At 33.2% G+C, this 16391-nt stretch overlaps 1 protein-coding gene and 1 long non-coding RNA gene across 4 annotated transcripts; one reads left to right on the top strand and one right to left on the bottom strand.

Annotated features, from left to right (window-relative positions):
* The first annotated feature begins 1551 nt into the window (after positions 1-1551).
* On the top strand, positions 1552-15390 carry LOC130625279 (uncharacterized). Its single transcript, XR_008981693.1, has 3 exons — positions 1552-1794; positions 4021-4221; positions 14468-15390. It is a non-coding gene; the product is annotated as an uncharacterized LOC130625279 (long non-coding RNA).
* On the bottom strand, positions 2070-5342 carry LOC130625276 (uncharacterized). 3 transcript variants are annotated; one of them, XM_057440327.1, is made up of 2 exons: positions 5256-5342; positions 2070-2724 (listed from the first exon to the last, which is right to left on the bottom strand). In XM_057440327.1, exons 1-2 carry the CDS (start codon positions 5306-5308, stop codon positions 2352-2354), a joined length of 426 nt encoding a protein of 141 aa, XP_057296310.1. In that variant the 5' UTR covers positions 5309-5342; the 3' UTR covers positions 2070-2351. The 3 variants fall into 3 exon arrangements, with proteins under 3 accessions (XP_057296310.1, XP_057296312.1, XP_057296311.1); XM_057440329.1 differs by lacking the exon at positions 5256-5342 and adding an exon at positions 3059-3710; XM_057440328.1 differs by lacking the exon at positions 5256-5342 and adding an exon at positions 2941-3173.
* Positions 15391-16391: the final 1001 nt, after the last annotated feature.

Raw genomic sequence — 16391 nt, 5'->3', positions numbered from 1 at the left:
TTTTGACCGATGTTTGACTGATTTCTACAATTTCTTTGAAAGATTTTTGCAGATTTGGCCCAAAGCTCTGCAAAAAAAAGTTCCACAAAAATTTCTTCCACATATAGTGTATGCTAATTTTGAAAATATTTTTTACAATCCATGGCAAAAAAGGTACGATTACTTGAGGTGGGAATAACAGGGAAGCTGGATAATAGGGTAAATATGTACAGTATACTTGATGCTTTCTTAAAGCTACATTCACATGTTTTTGTGCACATCAGGGAGAATTTTTATTTATAACCCCATTTATGTAAGTTACGACACACTTACATACAAATTAAGCTCGAATGTCAGGTTTTTTATGGAGCAAAATGTTTTGCTTGTACCACAATGTAACGGTTCATAGGCTAAAATATATAAGAAAAAATGTTCGATTTAGGATTCAAATTTGAAAAAAATGTTTTTTGAATTTTTGTGTACAAAACAAAATAGCGATTAATAAAGGACTTGTTATCTTAATACAAAAGTACACAGCCCTTTTCATAAAGTTCATGAAGAATATTATCAGAAAATTGCACTGTAGATTTGCCTGTCAAAGTTTGTAATTCTGATCTGCTGCTGATGCTGCATTTTAACGATGGTCGTGTTAAATATAAGAAAACAATTATTTTACGTTTTTTATGTGAAACTTGATATGCAATACAGTCTGTAGCTAGCTAGCTACATGACATGCAAATGTAGCTTAAATCGGTCAAACTTTCCTGAAAACTACTGCACCTTTTAGGCTATTAATCATCAGTTTTGGTTCCCAAACTGTTAAGTCAGGTAATGCGTTTGATCCCTAACTACGTATAAGGAAGGCCATTTTATAGTTGGACAGAAATGCTAGGGAAATGCGTAGCTTAAATAAGAGCTTTTAACACTCCGAAGAATCGCAAATGTAAATCACTTTAACATAGCTAAGTAAGAAACTAGCTAGTTTAAGATATACATCATTTTTTACCTGAGAAGTCTCATCGACCAAACATCCTGTTTTGCAAAACATTGATTTGGAGTTTCAAACATATCAAGAGGAACGGTAACCGATTGTTTTAGGCAAGAAACTTTGGCCTGTGGGACCTGGAACACGAAGAACTTCGAGACAAAGCATTACAGGAAGCCACGAAATCAGATTCTGACAATCTGAGATCCTATTGTCAAATAATCAAATAACGCATTTTTATTGGTTTTTAAGAAATTAAACAATTTCCAGGCCCAGGGTAAAATACTTTATTCTGAACACAGGCTATAGGTGGTCCCTATCTCTCTATCTTCCAAGGCGATTTTAAAGATTCCGCCTTACGCGGCGGAAATCAAATATCCTGGAGATTCTTGTTTAATGATTGAATTTGGCTGGTTTCGCAAAGCGGTCCTTGAAACTGCGAAATAGAAATGTGGGACTTGGAGTCAACCATCAAATTAAGATACACTGTTGCGACGGAGAGACTCCGTGAAGAAGACTTCCTTATACAGAATCCTTATACAGTATACTTCTCGGTCCCTTGAGTGTACTGTATATTGTATTTTGTTTGAGCGTATTTTAGATAGATATTTTAGTTCTTTGGCAATTATCGCTATGCTTCACTGAACCATGCCGCTGATAAGAGTAAAATTAACTACTGTCAACAGTTTCTGTGAAGAGGCCTACCAGTGAGGACTGAAAGAAAAAATATCGCGACCGATCAGAAACATTCCGATGTTCAAAGTTCTTAGCAAGTGAAAAAAAAGTCTGGATAGTTGAGCATGGCGGTAATCCACGTTATTTCAAAAATAGTAAGTGTTTTTGTCTTAATAATTATTTATTTTCTTTGTGTTTATCTGTGTGTTTTTATCGAATAAAATTCATAATGTTTTTGAATAAATCGCATGTTTCTTTTCCCACCGAACATGCACTAAGAAATCGGTTTATTACGAACCGCAAAACTAATTTTTACGAACACACCCTCATTTTTACTTCATTTGAACGAATGCAACCCTATTTTAACTTTATTTAAACGAATAAAACGTCATTTTAATGAGCAAATCTCAACAAAATCATCAAACAAAAATTACTTCAACAAAAATTAACATCATTTAAGCAAACATATAGTTACATCATTAAATAGAGCGTCATAAACATAGATTTCTATAATTCAAGAGGTATGACTTGATGTTCTAAATGACTAGCCTTTTTATGGTTGCGGTGAAATACTGCCATCGAGATTGTCCCCACATTGCTATGATACGGTCACCAACCTTTGGTAGCTTTTTGGCAACACCTTCATCAATAATGTTAATTTTATCATGATCCATCACTGGTAAGATGACAGAGTGGATCAGCTCAACATGTTTTAAAAGAGAAATACCATTCTTGAATCCAGCAGTGTTACAGACGGGGCAAACGATTCGTCCTCTCTCTGTAGATGATATTGAATGTGATGGTTTATCAGATCTGTCTCGTTTGATAAGCCTTGAAAACATTTAGGACATCCAAGCATTGCTTGATGTTGTTCGTATTCTCCATTATGGTAATACTTGACATGATTCACCAAATCCAACCCTGATGAAAAACCCTCGCTGTTGTGTACAGGACAGTACGGACATTTGACACGATAGCATTGATTGATGTGATTGACAATGGTCTCGGTTGGCAAGCGTTTGATATCAAAGGATGCGACGTTACAGTTAGGACAGGTGATGAAATTGGATGACTGATTTCCCATTCTAAAAGTTAGCATTGATTAAAGATGTTACACATATTTTAAATGCAGCATTTACAACTATTTTTTGGAAAACTAGAGAGGTTGTAAGATGTTTTCAGAGAGAACAAAAAGGCTCATATCACTAGCCTGCATGAAGTGACAAGGTACCATGTTTCCGTTTCACTTTTTTACAAATCGCTAACGAAACTTCCTATATATGGCCTAAACTTTCACTTACTTTATTATTTTTTTCAGCGTGTATGCTCAGAGAATTCAAATACTTTTAAAACCAGACAACAAAAAAACAACAAGCTAGTTCAATATACTACGACATACAAAACTAAAAAAGCGAGTACTTTTTATGATGCTAATTCTACTCTTATTTATTACTCTATCACGGGAATCTCTTTCAATTTTTTTCCCACTCGAGCATTTATTTAATGTTCAGATGTATAAACATCATTCCTATTCAAAGTTATTAAAGTAATTATCATTTAAATGGAAACGAATACGTTGCTAGGGTCGATAGATTTTTAAAGATCGGTTTAAAAGTTTTTTATGGGAGAGAAGAAGTTATAGCAGACAACAATTTTTTTTAACAATACATTAATCTTGGACAAAAACTTTGAAGCCAGGACTGTTTTTTGTCATTTTTCAAATATGGACAAAGGTGTTAAATGGCCAATGCTCTGCAGCTTGCAGGATACACAATCGCTACATTTGCACACGCGTAGGTCAGGTGGACAGCGTTTAATTTTGGCTGGTAAAGTTTTCTAGCACGCTCGCACAACGAAATAATATATACACGTAGGGACCTACAAAGGTTCCCAAATCGGCGGAAAATGATTGAACAAGATAATAAGTCCTAAGTCCACTCTAAACATCTAAAAAGTGATTTTTGACAAGTCCAAACTACGTGAGTCTGATAGAGATTTAAGTCAATGCGATTACTTGTGACGATAAACTTTAAAATTAGCAGTTATGTCTTAATATATTTTGATCAAGATTGTAGTCAAATTCTATCATCAGTGCAGTAGAGCGAAACTTTTCCACATCGGGCCTCTCTTTTACTTCCTCTGGCCTTATTAAAATGAGTTGAAAACAATACCTCGTTTTGATCACTTTTGTACTTTAACAGCAAATCTGGAAAACTGAAAATGTTTATTTAACCATCTGAACGAAATTTAGTCCAGAGACTCGTTTGAGCAATTTTTAATTTTTAGTTATTTATTCTTCCTTAAATGACTTTTAGAAGAGGAACAGACTTCTCTTCTACAAGTGGACAAGAAAATATTTCGGAAAAATATTTATATTTTAGATAACTAGTTAGTGCCACAAGAAGCGATGAGCACAATTAGAAGAGACTTTCAACTTCAACAAAAACTCCGGCGAAAGGTTGGATAATAAGAACCAGAACGTAATTAGAACTATCACTTTTATTTATAAAAGTCAAGAATTTACCTGAAGGACTAGTTGAGTATGGGTGTTTACTTGGAAGGGCTGCATTTCTGTGTTAGAAGTGAGAATACGATTTATCTTTTATCAAATATAATGTTATTTTTTATCAAATATAGTTAAAAAATCTTTTTTGCGCTAATATTTATTAATTTTTTAAGAAACATCCATTGGTGTTTAATAGTATCGAATACCTCTGAATGTTTAGTGGATTAACTAGGTTTTACTTTAGCTTAGGTTACATTATGGGCGTTTATTTGACGTGGGTGTTAATTCCGTCAAAAGCTTTATGTATATATAAAAGTGGTCCCAAATAAATGTAAAATCGAAATTTGCTCGATTCGAATGATAAAATTGGTAGCGAATTTAGGTAACTCTTAGCGGGGTTGCATTTTCAATATTATTCAATTTTCTTCTAAGCAACCGTTAAGCAAATGTACTATCAATTTTGAGATACCCCAAAAGTCAAGTTGCTTATAAAAAAATACTTGTATACACCTCGATGTTGGAGACACTGTTATTAATGTAAGTCCAGCATTCTTGCTAAACCTGCTAAACAGACTGTAGACTGAACCATCAACCTCGTAATTACGAAACGAACCTCATAACCAATCGCCAGGGTTTCTTGCCCCTTGAACCACTGCTACAGACATATCGAGAAGGCAAAATGCACTAGAAAGGAGGTTAATATACTCGGCCGATGCATCGACATGGAAATTAGCAACAATTGAAATAAAACATGAAACACGTCTGATAAGAAATTCAGTTCAGCTATCCCTAAATAAGTTCAGCTACCTAAATAAATTAGAAAAAAACTTTTAATTGCCTTCTGATAGCAAAAGCAGTAATTAAAGTTTGACAAATTATTGTTAATTGCAACCACGGTTAATCAGTTGCTCATGTTCATATAAGGTTTTAATCACAAAGATTAATTAGTGTTCTTGAAAAAAGGATGAGATTAAAATTCGGGGCGAAAAGGGGATAAATGAGGATAGCTTTTGGAATTGCAGATCATGACAAAAATGACTGAAAATCCGGGTAAAAAAAGATAGAAATACAAATATAATTCAGCACAACAAAAATAAAAATTATATTTACAATTTTTCTACTTTCGGTTCAAAGGCAGAGTCAGTTTTGTTGTTTTCAAACATCTTACATTTCCTACTTTCCTTTTTCTTTTTACTAATCGATCATGTTGCAAGGATAAGAATGTTTATTTAACATTAGCAGTTAGTTTTGTTTCACGTTTTTTTATAAAAATAGTGTTAAGTCAAACATATAGGAGGCAATTGTGAAAAAAAAGAATTATATCCGGAATTTATACAATCTCTTTCCCAGGCCAATTTTTCGCCTTTTTCTTTTGCGTTGATAAACCTGTCCGCAAAATTTTTTTGCACTTCAGGTTTTTGCATGAAATTCAGTCCAAAGTGTTTGCTATCAAATGTAATTTAAAACATTTCAACCTTAGTTCCTTTTAAAAATAACAACAAAAATAAACAAAAAAATAGATAAATAAATGAACAAATGACCGAATATCGTTGCAGTTGAGAGGTATGTAGACAGAACCAATGAATGACTGCACTACGAGAGCATTTAATTACTCCTTTTTTTTTCTATTTTTTTCAAGTAAAAACATGCGGTTCATTTAATTAGATTTATAGCTAATTTTAATACAATTCCATAAAAAACTTGTCACAGAAGTAATGGCAGAATCAAATCAGAACAACTAAAATAAAAGAAGGTTTTGACCGTCTTGGTCAACACTAAAGCTCTTACTAAGAAGTGACAAAAAACCAACCATATTAGCTTGTATGGTCTAAGGACTGAAGTTTGCCAGCAAAAATCAAAAAAAAAATAAGAAAAAACTTTACTATGTTTGTTCACTAATGTTTTTTCTTCCATAAACAGATTAATATCAACATTTTGAAACTTTTGCTGATGTCATTGCCCGTGGAAATATAAGGCTATGGTGTTCTCGGAAGTTCCAGCATAATACCTTTACCACGTGTGAAAGGATGGGTTTACGTAACGTACAGCTCAATGACTTCACATGAGTCAAGTCTGAATATATTTTAAATTATCCGTTAATACAATGAGAATTTTTTATTATTCAAAGGTTATCAACATGAAAATTAAAACTTTTCAACTTTCCGCGATGGCAATAATTTAAACAGTGTACACAGTCGAACTAAATTATCTTCAACTCTATGGCTTCCCTAATGTCCTTCGTAATGATCCTGATGCTAATTTTAATTAGATTTGATAATCTAAACAATATTTGTAACAGAATATTAACATTGCAGGCAATGAAATGGTCTTTTTGTGACTTAGCATCTAAAATGAAAAGCATGTATTGATTTTTCTATCAACTTACCAATACGTTAAACGTACATTCGATCAAAATTTATGAAACCAAGTATTTATCGTGTCTAAATGACTTTCAATATTTCATTTCCTGCATCGAGCAAATTATCATAATCACTTTACATACATACGAAAATCCACCTAGACAATCTCTTGTAAGACATGTGTCGGAGGAATAAATAATATAGCCATTTTTTCTAAAATTTAGTTCTTGTTTCGAGAAACTTATAAAAGCTATCTGATTTCCTGTTAATGAATACGAACACCATTTGTTATTTTCAGCGTAAGCATAATTTCCATAGCAGCATTCTGTTCTAATTATTCTCTTCTCACAACAATCTCATACTTTTCCAATTCTTTACAAATACGCATCATATTTAATTTCCACAACGCACCATTTCTGTGTTAAAAAAAACCCAAATAAAATCAGTTAAAAAATCATGAATAATAGCAAATATTTCTGATATTATAAATTTTTTTATTGATGTCTTCGTGTTGTACTTATTATTCATAAAAACCTCTTAACGTTTCCATAATCGCTACTGTAATAAGAAATATGTTCAATTTATTATCTATATCTACTGCAAATTAAAAGCAGAAAATGATACTCATTTTGCTTAATGCTTCCTGGTGACCTATGCCAAATCATGTGATTTAAATGACGTTATGCAAACTTATTTGCGTTCTAGTCGTAATTCCTAAAGTATTGGAAATATTTAGGTAGTTAACTATAAGGCTGTTTCTGTTTAGAGCAAATACTTCTTAAGCAAAGGTATTTCAAATTGCAGGACAGAAACAGTTCTTTGTTCAACAGGAAACATGTAAATATTTTGAAAGCAAAAAAATACTCACTCGAAATTTTTATACTGAATATTTTAGAGAGATGCTATGTATATATTTGTTTGCGATATGCAAGATATACAGGCAGTTTCTTACAAAAAAAGTTTACATAAAAAATTATTATTATTTGCTAGACCATTCCGTCCTGGAATTTCAAGAACTCGGCTTACATGTATTTGCGCTCTCTCGTCCATGCTGTTTTAAAGTGCTATTAACACTAGCGCATTAAGGCTAAGTAAAGTCACGCAATCATGAAACAAAAAAAGCAATGCAAAATGGACCACCTAAAACTTTTAAGAATAACAATATTACCTATTTTTTAACGATCTCTGAAATGTTAAGAGTAACGCAATTATGCAGTCGTAAACAATGACTTAGCATTTATATTTCTTAATTATTTGGGTAGCTCATTGTCATCATGTTGTCATTCTACAAGCATAAATAAAAACACAAAGAGATATATACTGTTGGGTTGAACAAACAAAGGTCAAATTCTTCTTTCACTTGTTATTTTTTTCTGGAGAAGGGTTGCAAGGAGTAATTAATCGCAATGTCACGAAATCTAAAATTAATTTGCTTTGGTTATTAGCTACCTATAGTCTACCTAACAATTACTTCGTGTCATCATTGTTAAACATAGTTAGTTACAGAGGAGGAAATGACAAGCGAATCTTTTGACAAAATAACGAGTATTTTTAAACCTTACTCCAGGCAGATTATTTCGTTATGCAACAAGATGAATAACAATGTAACACATTTTTCTTAATGAGCTTCCATAAATGTTTTCAAAGAACAATTAATCTGGACGACGTTGAAACATTCTCGTTTTAGGTAAAACTTGTGATATCCGCATTTTTGGGATTGGATAAAACAGAAATAACTAACGTCGGTAATTAATAGCTACGTGATTAATCTTCATCCACTTCATCTATTTCACCCTGTCACCATTAGAACACGCAAAGTTTATAGGTTTTTAAAAATAAACTATAACCCTTTATCCGTTAACAAAGCAGGCCATATTTGAACTGAACAAGCCTTGCAGTCGATGTTAGCCATGTTGGTGATTAACCTCTTCAAGGCAGACATAGCTAGCTGATATTTTTCACCATTTATTAACTTCTTCGCTATTCTTTTTTTACAAAAACTAAAGTAGTATCCGTATTGCAGTATCCGGTTAACCCATCTGCCACAATGATTCAAAAAAATCTACGCATTATCTAACACAAGAATAAAAAATCAGATTTATCCACGATGATAGTCATTGGAAGGCTACGGTGTGGCCAGAACCTACAGACGGTCACAAAAAATAACTGTCTATTGTTTTTTCATACAGAATCTTCGTCCTTCTCTAAATTAACAAGAAATCACGTCTTTCTTAATCAATCGATGCTCATACATAGACAATGGGGAGATTAAATAAAATATGAAAAGCGCAAAACCGTCCTCTTGGAAAAATATCTACAATTCAACAAAAACATTTTGTCTCGCAAATATCCGCTTCAGCGAATCGTAATTCAATTATTACTTTTGTTTTTTTATCTGCAGCCAACATAAGCATGTACAAAAATGAGCGGCACATTCTTTTCCTATAATTACAATTCCGTTATTTATATGTAAATATGCGAATTTATTGTTTTTTTCTACTGTTAAATTAACCCAGTTACACTACTGTGAAAACAGTCATTGACACATTTCTTGTGATAATCAACATAGGCCGTTGTATCAAGTTTTAATGCTTTTACAACTGGTACCATTTTGTCCCATGATAGATCCTAATGCGCTTCGTTTCATAAAAGAACAAAGAAAGTATTTAGCAAGCATACTTTTCGCGTTCAAATTTTTCGCAAATACGTTAATACTTTGTTGTCGACACAAATGAGCACACCAGTATTATTTTTCGCTCGAAATAGTCCAGAAAATACATATTAAATAGGAAATTATAAATGCCTAATTAGATTATTCCTTTGCGTTTTGATTAGTTTTGGCGACAACGTTTGAACATTTTTTCAGGATTAAATGTTGTGATTATTATTAGGTTCTGCAAATTACGTTAACTCATAGATTCTGCAGTCGTTTTCCCAAAACCTAAAATTTCCAATATTTTTCGCCAATCATTTTTCGTTCTTAAGCCTGATATCTGACGGCCTGACTCAACATTGGTTAACATCAATATTGCGAGATGGATAGTTTAATGCATTGTCATATTTCATTTTTGGTATCTTGGGTAGGTCAAGTGATCACGACTTATGGCTATTAGACTGCATGCCGTTACCCCTTGTCCCTTGAAGTCTATGGGCTAATAGTGCAGAGTTATTATGCTTGTTCAAATGTGGTTTGCAAAGAAAACCACATCAAAATCATGACTCATCTTAAAATCTTTAACATGAAACTTCCGAAACACTCACATAAAGTATTCAAATTTTTATTTTCGAAGATCCTTAACATAATTAATGACGTAATTAATCAGAATTTGATAAACACAGTAACATATTGTTCACCTGCTGCTTAACGAAAACATCATCCCTTATTCACAAGCCTGTTGTTAAAACGTAAAACGTAGCCATCTTTATATACACACAGCTATTGAATAAAAATTTAGAGATAAATAATTTTATTTCAAGGACTTTTGTTGCATCTTTAGTTCAATAATGTACAGAACATTTCTCTGACGTTAGCGTTTTTTCGATAATTATGTGCATATAAAAATAATTTCCTTTTTTTAATTTTTTTACCTTTATCTTGCTTCCGTCTCTTCTATGAACTAGGTACCACTTTACAATACACTACATAGAGAAATTCACAACGAGGATAATTCCTATTTCTATAAATTCATACAAATAGAACACATTTCTTTGCAACACGGCACCTCCTAGCAAAACAATTGTGTTTTTCGAGTTTAGAGAGCTGGAATCCCTGTCTCCCTCTATCGTTTCGTTGTCTTTCCGTCTGTTATCAATACTTTTAAAGGGAATCTGCTATTCTAATTTTAGGTTTCTTGTATGCTGAGTAGAGTTAATAAGTCTTATTTGGTGTACAGCTTCACTCTCAATCAGTGTCCACAATGCCGTACAAAAACTCCTATTTCAAAACATCAATCTGTAATCATTTAATTTCTCTTACACTTTTGCGTGCTTTAACCCTATTCGGTCCGGGGTTTTTCGAACATACTATGACCGGGGGGGGGGGGGGGGCGGATTCCGCCCCCCCTCAATAACTTTTCATAGGGTTGTTCAAATTGAATCAAACTAGGCACACTTATAGTACGTCATAAAAGGAACAAAATGGCGCCAAAAAAAAATTTGCTTGCGTCAGCACATTTTCTGTGACGTCATCAAAAGCTTGAAAATTGTTAAAAATGCCACTTTCTGCTTAAAATATAATTACTTTTGTTCTAGAGCGAATTTTTACAATCTGTTTGAAGTTTCTGAAAGCTAAATAAAAGTTATTTAACATATCTTCCGGTTTGACATGGATCGGATGAAAAATTGCTAAAAATTGCCCGAAAATCCGTTTTTTTCCGATTTTCGGGTAAAATCCGACAAAATCGGGAAATCGGATTAGTCACGTGTTCAAATTATTCAAAATGATTCTTCTTGATGAAACAAAGTTGTGTTGCAAGTTTCAAGTTCTAAGGATATTCCTAACAGGAGTTATTATATTTTCCCCATTATAAGGATTTCATAGAGATTTTTAGGGGTAGTTTCGAGTAATGGCCAATATCAAAGCCTCTGAATGGTATGGGACCTAAAGAATTAGCATGCAGGTGTCTAATAGATAAATGTTGAAACTCAGTAAGTATCATAGCCATATAACAAAGCAATCAGGAGTTATTAAAAAAAAACCGTCAGGGGGGGCGGAATCCGCCCCCCCCCGGACCGAATAGGGTTAAGCTAGAATTTGTATCTTTAATTTCGAAGTCATGATGCACTTATTGCGTAGCCTTTTACTTTGGCATGGAATAAAAAAACACGCAGTTTCAAAAATTCTCACATTAAATTGAGCGGCATGACTTTTTTTATACTGTTAAATTTAACTTCGTTCCCGGGACCTTTTTAGATATAGGAGAGTGGGAAAAGGCTCCGGGGATGAGGCTGTGCTAATTTAACTTCTATTCGCTCTAGAGATGTTTGAAGATTAGTATAGATTATTAGTATAGATTAGTATAGATTAGATGTTATAAGCGCGGGGCACACCCATAGCTAGGCCTTAAAGGAACAAAATAGTAGCAATTAATTTTTGTTTTTTTGTGATGTCATCAGAAGCTTGGAATTTGACTTTGATTGTCAGCTTTTTCAGTTCGAGAACGAGTTTTAAAAATCTCTTTTAATTTTTAACCGCCAAATAAATATTATATAATTGTCCTTTCATATTTCTTATGGTGTGTATAATCCACTAAAAATAATGCAAGAAACTCAATTTGTTCCCCGAAATTCGATTTTTTCCAATTCTCGGGTAAAATCCTTAGAGATTTGGAAATCGGGATAGTCACGTTTCAAAATTTTTAATAACAATTAACCTCTTGATGATGAATAAAGTTATTGTGTAAATTTCGAAATTTAATCATCGTCTCTTTAATAATAGCTGTCGTCTGTCTGTGTGTCCGCGAAAGCGGCGTCCCGTAACGGAATCACGAAATTTTTATAATGCACATCAATACCAAATGCGATATATTTTTGTCCTCTTTGTTGCGACAGGTGAATTTAAAGGACGGGTGAGCCCGTGGATTTTTCCACGGGCTAACGACTAGTCTCTATAATAATAGCCGTCGTCTGTCTGTCTCTGCGCGGACCCCCAGCCGAGTTAGAAAATGATGTTACGGAAACACGAATATCAAATGCGACATATTTTATCCACTTTGTTGCGGCGGGTAAATATAAACGACGGGCAAACCCGTGGATTTTTCCACGGGCAACGACTAGTCTTAATGTATTTACTGAAACATAAAGAGTTTCAAGTAGCAGCTATTTTCCTCTGTAGGGTAAGGGATCTAAAAATCTGTCAGGTAAATATATGAAAACTCATTAGCTAAGCTTCATAATTCAAAAATTAAGAAAAAGTTATTTTTTAGAAAAAAACTGACAAGCAGGGCAGGAAAAAAGTTTTAAAGAATACGTTTTACGATCTGCACATTTCGTTCTATTTCAAGCTTCTTTATGTAAGAAATATATATTGTTTCTGTGCAAATTGATTGGCTGCAACAAAATTCTAAAGACACAACGTCAGCGGTTTGCAATAGCAATAAAAAATGAAAAAACATTTAGCAATAAAAAAATTGTTTGTTTTTTACTTTTTTGCACGATGTTCGCCCTTGTGAGAGAGGTGATGACTTTTGATATTGGTCGTAATTACTTCATTGTCATGATAACATGTGTAATAATTTGCGTTGGATATGAAGAAAAAGTATTGCTGGTTAATTCGATCAAACAGCGAAGAAATACTTTGCTGTATGATTAAAGAAACACTTAGAAGCAGTTTACATGAAGCTCCTTGCATAAGTGTTTAATATTTTATTTTAGTCTCCCTTTAAACCTCTAAATCAGTTTACATATTCTGGAGTGGAAGGCAAGTCATTACAGGGTCTGCCTTATGTCAGCCAAAATGTCCTAAATAAAATCCCCCCACCCTTATATTGTTCATGTAAGCTCGATTTTCGCCGAAATAAACTGTTCGCATGCGTAAAAAAAAGCTTTTGCGCATGTGTAGAACGTTATGCCGCATGTGCAGTCGATATTAAAAATTGTATTTAAGCATGACGAATTTTCAATGCAGTCTTGGTTCGGGTGAATCGTTTCGTTCCCGATGCGAAATGCTATGCCCACGACCTTTCAACAATAGACATTAACAGTAGCCAAAAGCAACTCCCTTTTATTCCAATTTATTTATTTGTATTTTTCCATAAAATCTTTAAAGCCTCGTTTATATTTGACTAGATCTCAAGTTTCAAATTTTGTCGAAGTGCGCATGCGCTAACAAATTTTTTGAAAAACTTTAAGACTTTAAGTATCTATCAATGTAATAGAATCGAACGTTGCATCGATTCGTGAACATACAAACTCAATATTTTTTTTAAAAATTGCGAATTTGCGAGCCTTGAAGTTATTTTTTTGTCCTTTCCAAAATTCGTTCTCAATCTAAACTACGAAGCCTTTGGTTCTGTGTTGATGAACTTCTTTTAAATACAATTGCCTATCTTACTATCTCTCTGCCTTGATTTTTTGTTTACGATAAATTACCTTGATTGCCAGACATTTAGTATGAGCATGCATTTAAAAATTCCATAAAATTCCATCTGTTATAAAACGTACATCTACAGGGAAATTTTGTTATGTCAGGTTAAAGGTAAAATATTTCACAAGTTAAAAGAAATTGACGTTAAAAATGTTAGCCAAATAATTAATAAGTGAAATAACAGTATCCGCAAAAACGTAAACAATCTGTGATAGACTTCATGTTAAATGGCACGAATTGTGTACCCTAATCCTTGTATACAAAAACTGCCTAATTACCTTAACACAAGTTTAACAAAAGTATGTTTTTGTATTAACTGTACGTGGCACTGTGAAAAACGAGATAAAAAAGCAACAACCTAATTAAACAAACGAAGAAAAAAGAATGTATTCAAAGACCAAAAAAACACATTTAAAATGTGTCCGAAATATCAGCGACCAGTATCAGTAGAGTAAAAATGCGAACTCAAGATGTCAATTAGCAATACAAGTATTTCCTGTGAACAAAAAGTGCTGTCAAATATAACTTCAACTGCCTGTGTATTAATGATGGAAGTTCAGGGTAATTGTCTTATAGGTGGTATCCAGGAGAGATTAATTAAAGCCTTTCCCTTCGTTAGCAGCGGGTGATTTATGAAGGGCTACCTCCTACCTAGTTAGTCACAATTGAGTGCCTAACGCCTTTGCCTTGCGTCACTAGCCCAATCTCTTTAGAATTTAACTAGCTTAGATAACAAAGTGTTTGAGGTTCTAAAGGCAACAAATCTGCCAAATTCAAATGTTTTATGTATTGAATTTTGATAAAGTATATATAAAAATAATAAATAACAATAAATTTTAATGCATGATCTAACTTGACAAACATTTTTATATCCGCAGGAAAGGATTAAAGGGAATTAGCGAGCACACTTAGTGTTTCTGAGCGAAGAACCAACCCCTTATGCTGCTATTAAAACCCATGAAGGAGAATTAAACCGTACAATGGGCTCAGTAAGTTCAACAAGTTTTTCTTGTTTGTATTCAGTTTGTTAAAAAAATACTTACAAGGGAAATCGTAACAGCGTTAATTAGCGTCGTTCGCATCGCTTTGTAGTTCATAATTAGAATATTTAGTAAACATTAGAGATAATGAGGGGATGTGATTTTAGGAGAAGTCACATCCCAAAAGGAAAGTAATCTACAGTGAAGTGTATTTTACACGTTCTTTTTGGCGGATATTAATGTTTTGATTGATGGCTTAACTTATATCACAGATAAGATCATATTTGCTGTTTGTACAGTTCCTAGGCCAAACAAAAATCACGAGCATAACCTTGAATAGATAATATATCAGAAAAGAAAATTAAATCTACATAATGCGTTCATCGAAATAAAATCCTTTGCTAAACATAATCCTCATCGTAGGTGCTAGTTTCACTTAAAGGTTATGTTTCTGTATTTTTCATATTTTCATAATGCAGACTTCCCCAGAAATCATCCTGGTAGCATCCCACTGAAGGCTCCTACAGTCTGCACCATCATTCCTCTTTGTAGTTAGAACTACCTGAAATTGTTTACAACGGAAAAAATTTGTTAAGATACTGGAAATTAATATTCCCCGCCAAAAAACTAGTGTTATTCCGTATGTAGCACAAAAAATAACAACACATATTTGCTTCGTGACTATACCTATAGAAAAACAACAAAACACTGGGGTAATTATTAAAAGGCGCACAAAGAACTGGAGTTTTATGACCCCTTAATGGTGCGTCATTGAGGATGCGTTACGAAACAAACAAGCTGAATTTAAAATATATCTTCATGCGAAGGCGTACTGCGTTATATTAGACTGTAGAAAACTAATTACATCTGTTGTGTAATTTGTCATAATCAGCCGTCTTAATTGCATTATCTTCCTTAGAAACAAACTGATCGCTTAGTATATATAGGAGTGTGGAAATCTTACCTGTACACTTCATAAAAAGTCCTTGTTTAGAAGAGACTGTTGTTTCTACAACAAATATAAAGTTTAATAAAAAAGGAAAAGATAATTTTTGCATGTCTGATCGTAGTTAGAGAGTATGACGATGTTCATGTATGTCCAACTGGTGTTGGTGGTTGGAACAGTCACTGCCAACCAAGTGGCGAATTTTCGTAAGTGTCTTTTTATTTTGGGGGAGGCAGGGGTGGGTGGGTGTTGGGATAACTCTTGTTATAGACTTGTATATGATGCATTCTATATTTCATTTTTGGGTTACTTATTTATTCACGTACTTTTTACCAATTTAGAGTCACTGGTTTTTACTTAATTTAATTTAATTTACTTAATTTAAATTTCCATTCTTCAATGTTTTTACTAAATTCTTACAAGGCCAAAACTATAGTTATAATTTGCTTAACACAACACGCGATAAAAATAGCTAGCTCTCACCTTGAAGCACAATATGCTTTTTTCCTATCCAGACGTTTTGATAATTTTCATCAAATGCGATATGTAGAAGGGACAAGTCAGGCTCATTCAATATTAAATTTCGTAATTCTTTCACAATCACTTAAAAAATTAACAAGTTGTTTTTCGTCTTTTGTGGCTTACAAATTCCCCTAATTACCTTAAAGGAATTTGTTATACAATATCGCGTCTGCAAATATCAACAGAGAAGAAAGATTACCGATTTTAAACGAGATGAACAAACTTTTGAGTGTTTCTTTTTTTGTTGTTGTTTAAGATTCGAAAAATAAAAACAGCAATAACCAGAAAGTGTGACCAATCTCAACATGATTGCATTAAATTCCAACAAGATTTTTAATAGTACTTTGAAAAATA

Source organism: Hydractinia symbiolongicarpus, chromosome 14 (assembly GCF_029227915.1).
Source record: "Hydractinia symbiolongicarpus strain clone_291-10 chromosome 14, HSymV2.1, whole genome shotgun sequence".
Classification (NCBI taxonomy): Eukaryota; Metazoa; Cnidaria; class Hydrozoa; order Anthoathecata; family Hydractiniidae; genus Hydractinia; species Hydractinia symbiolongicarpus.
This window is presented reverse-complemented; position numbering and strand designations above follow the sequence as displayed.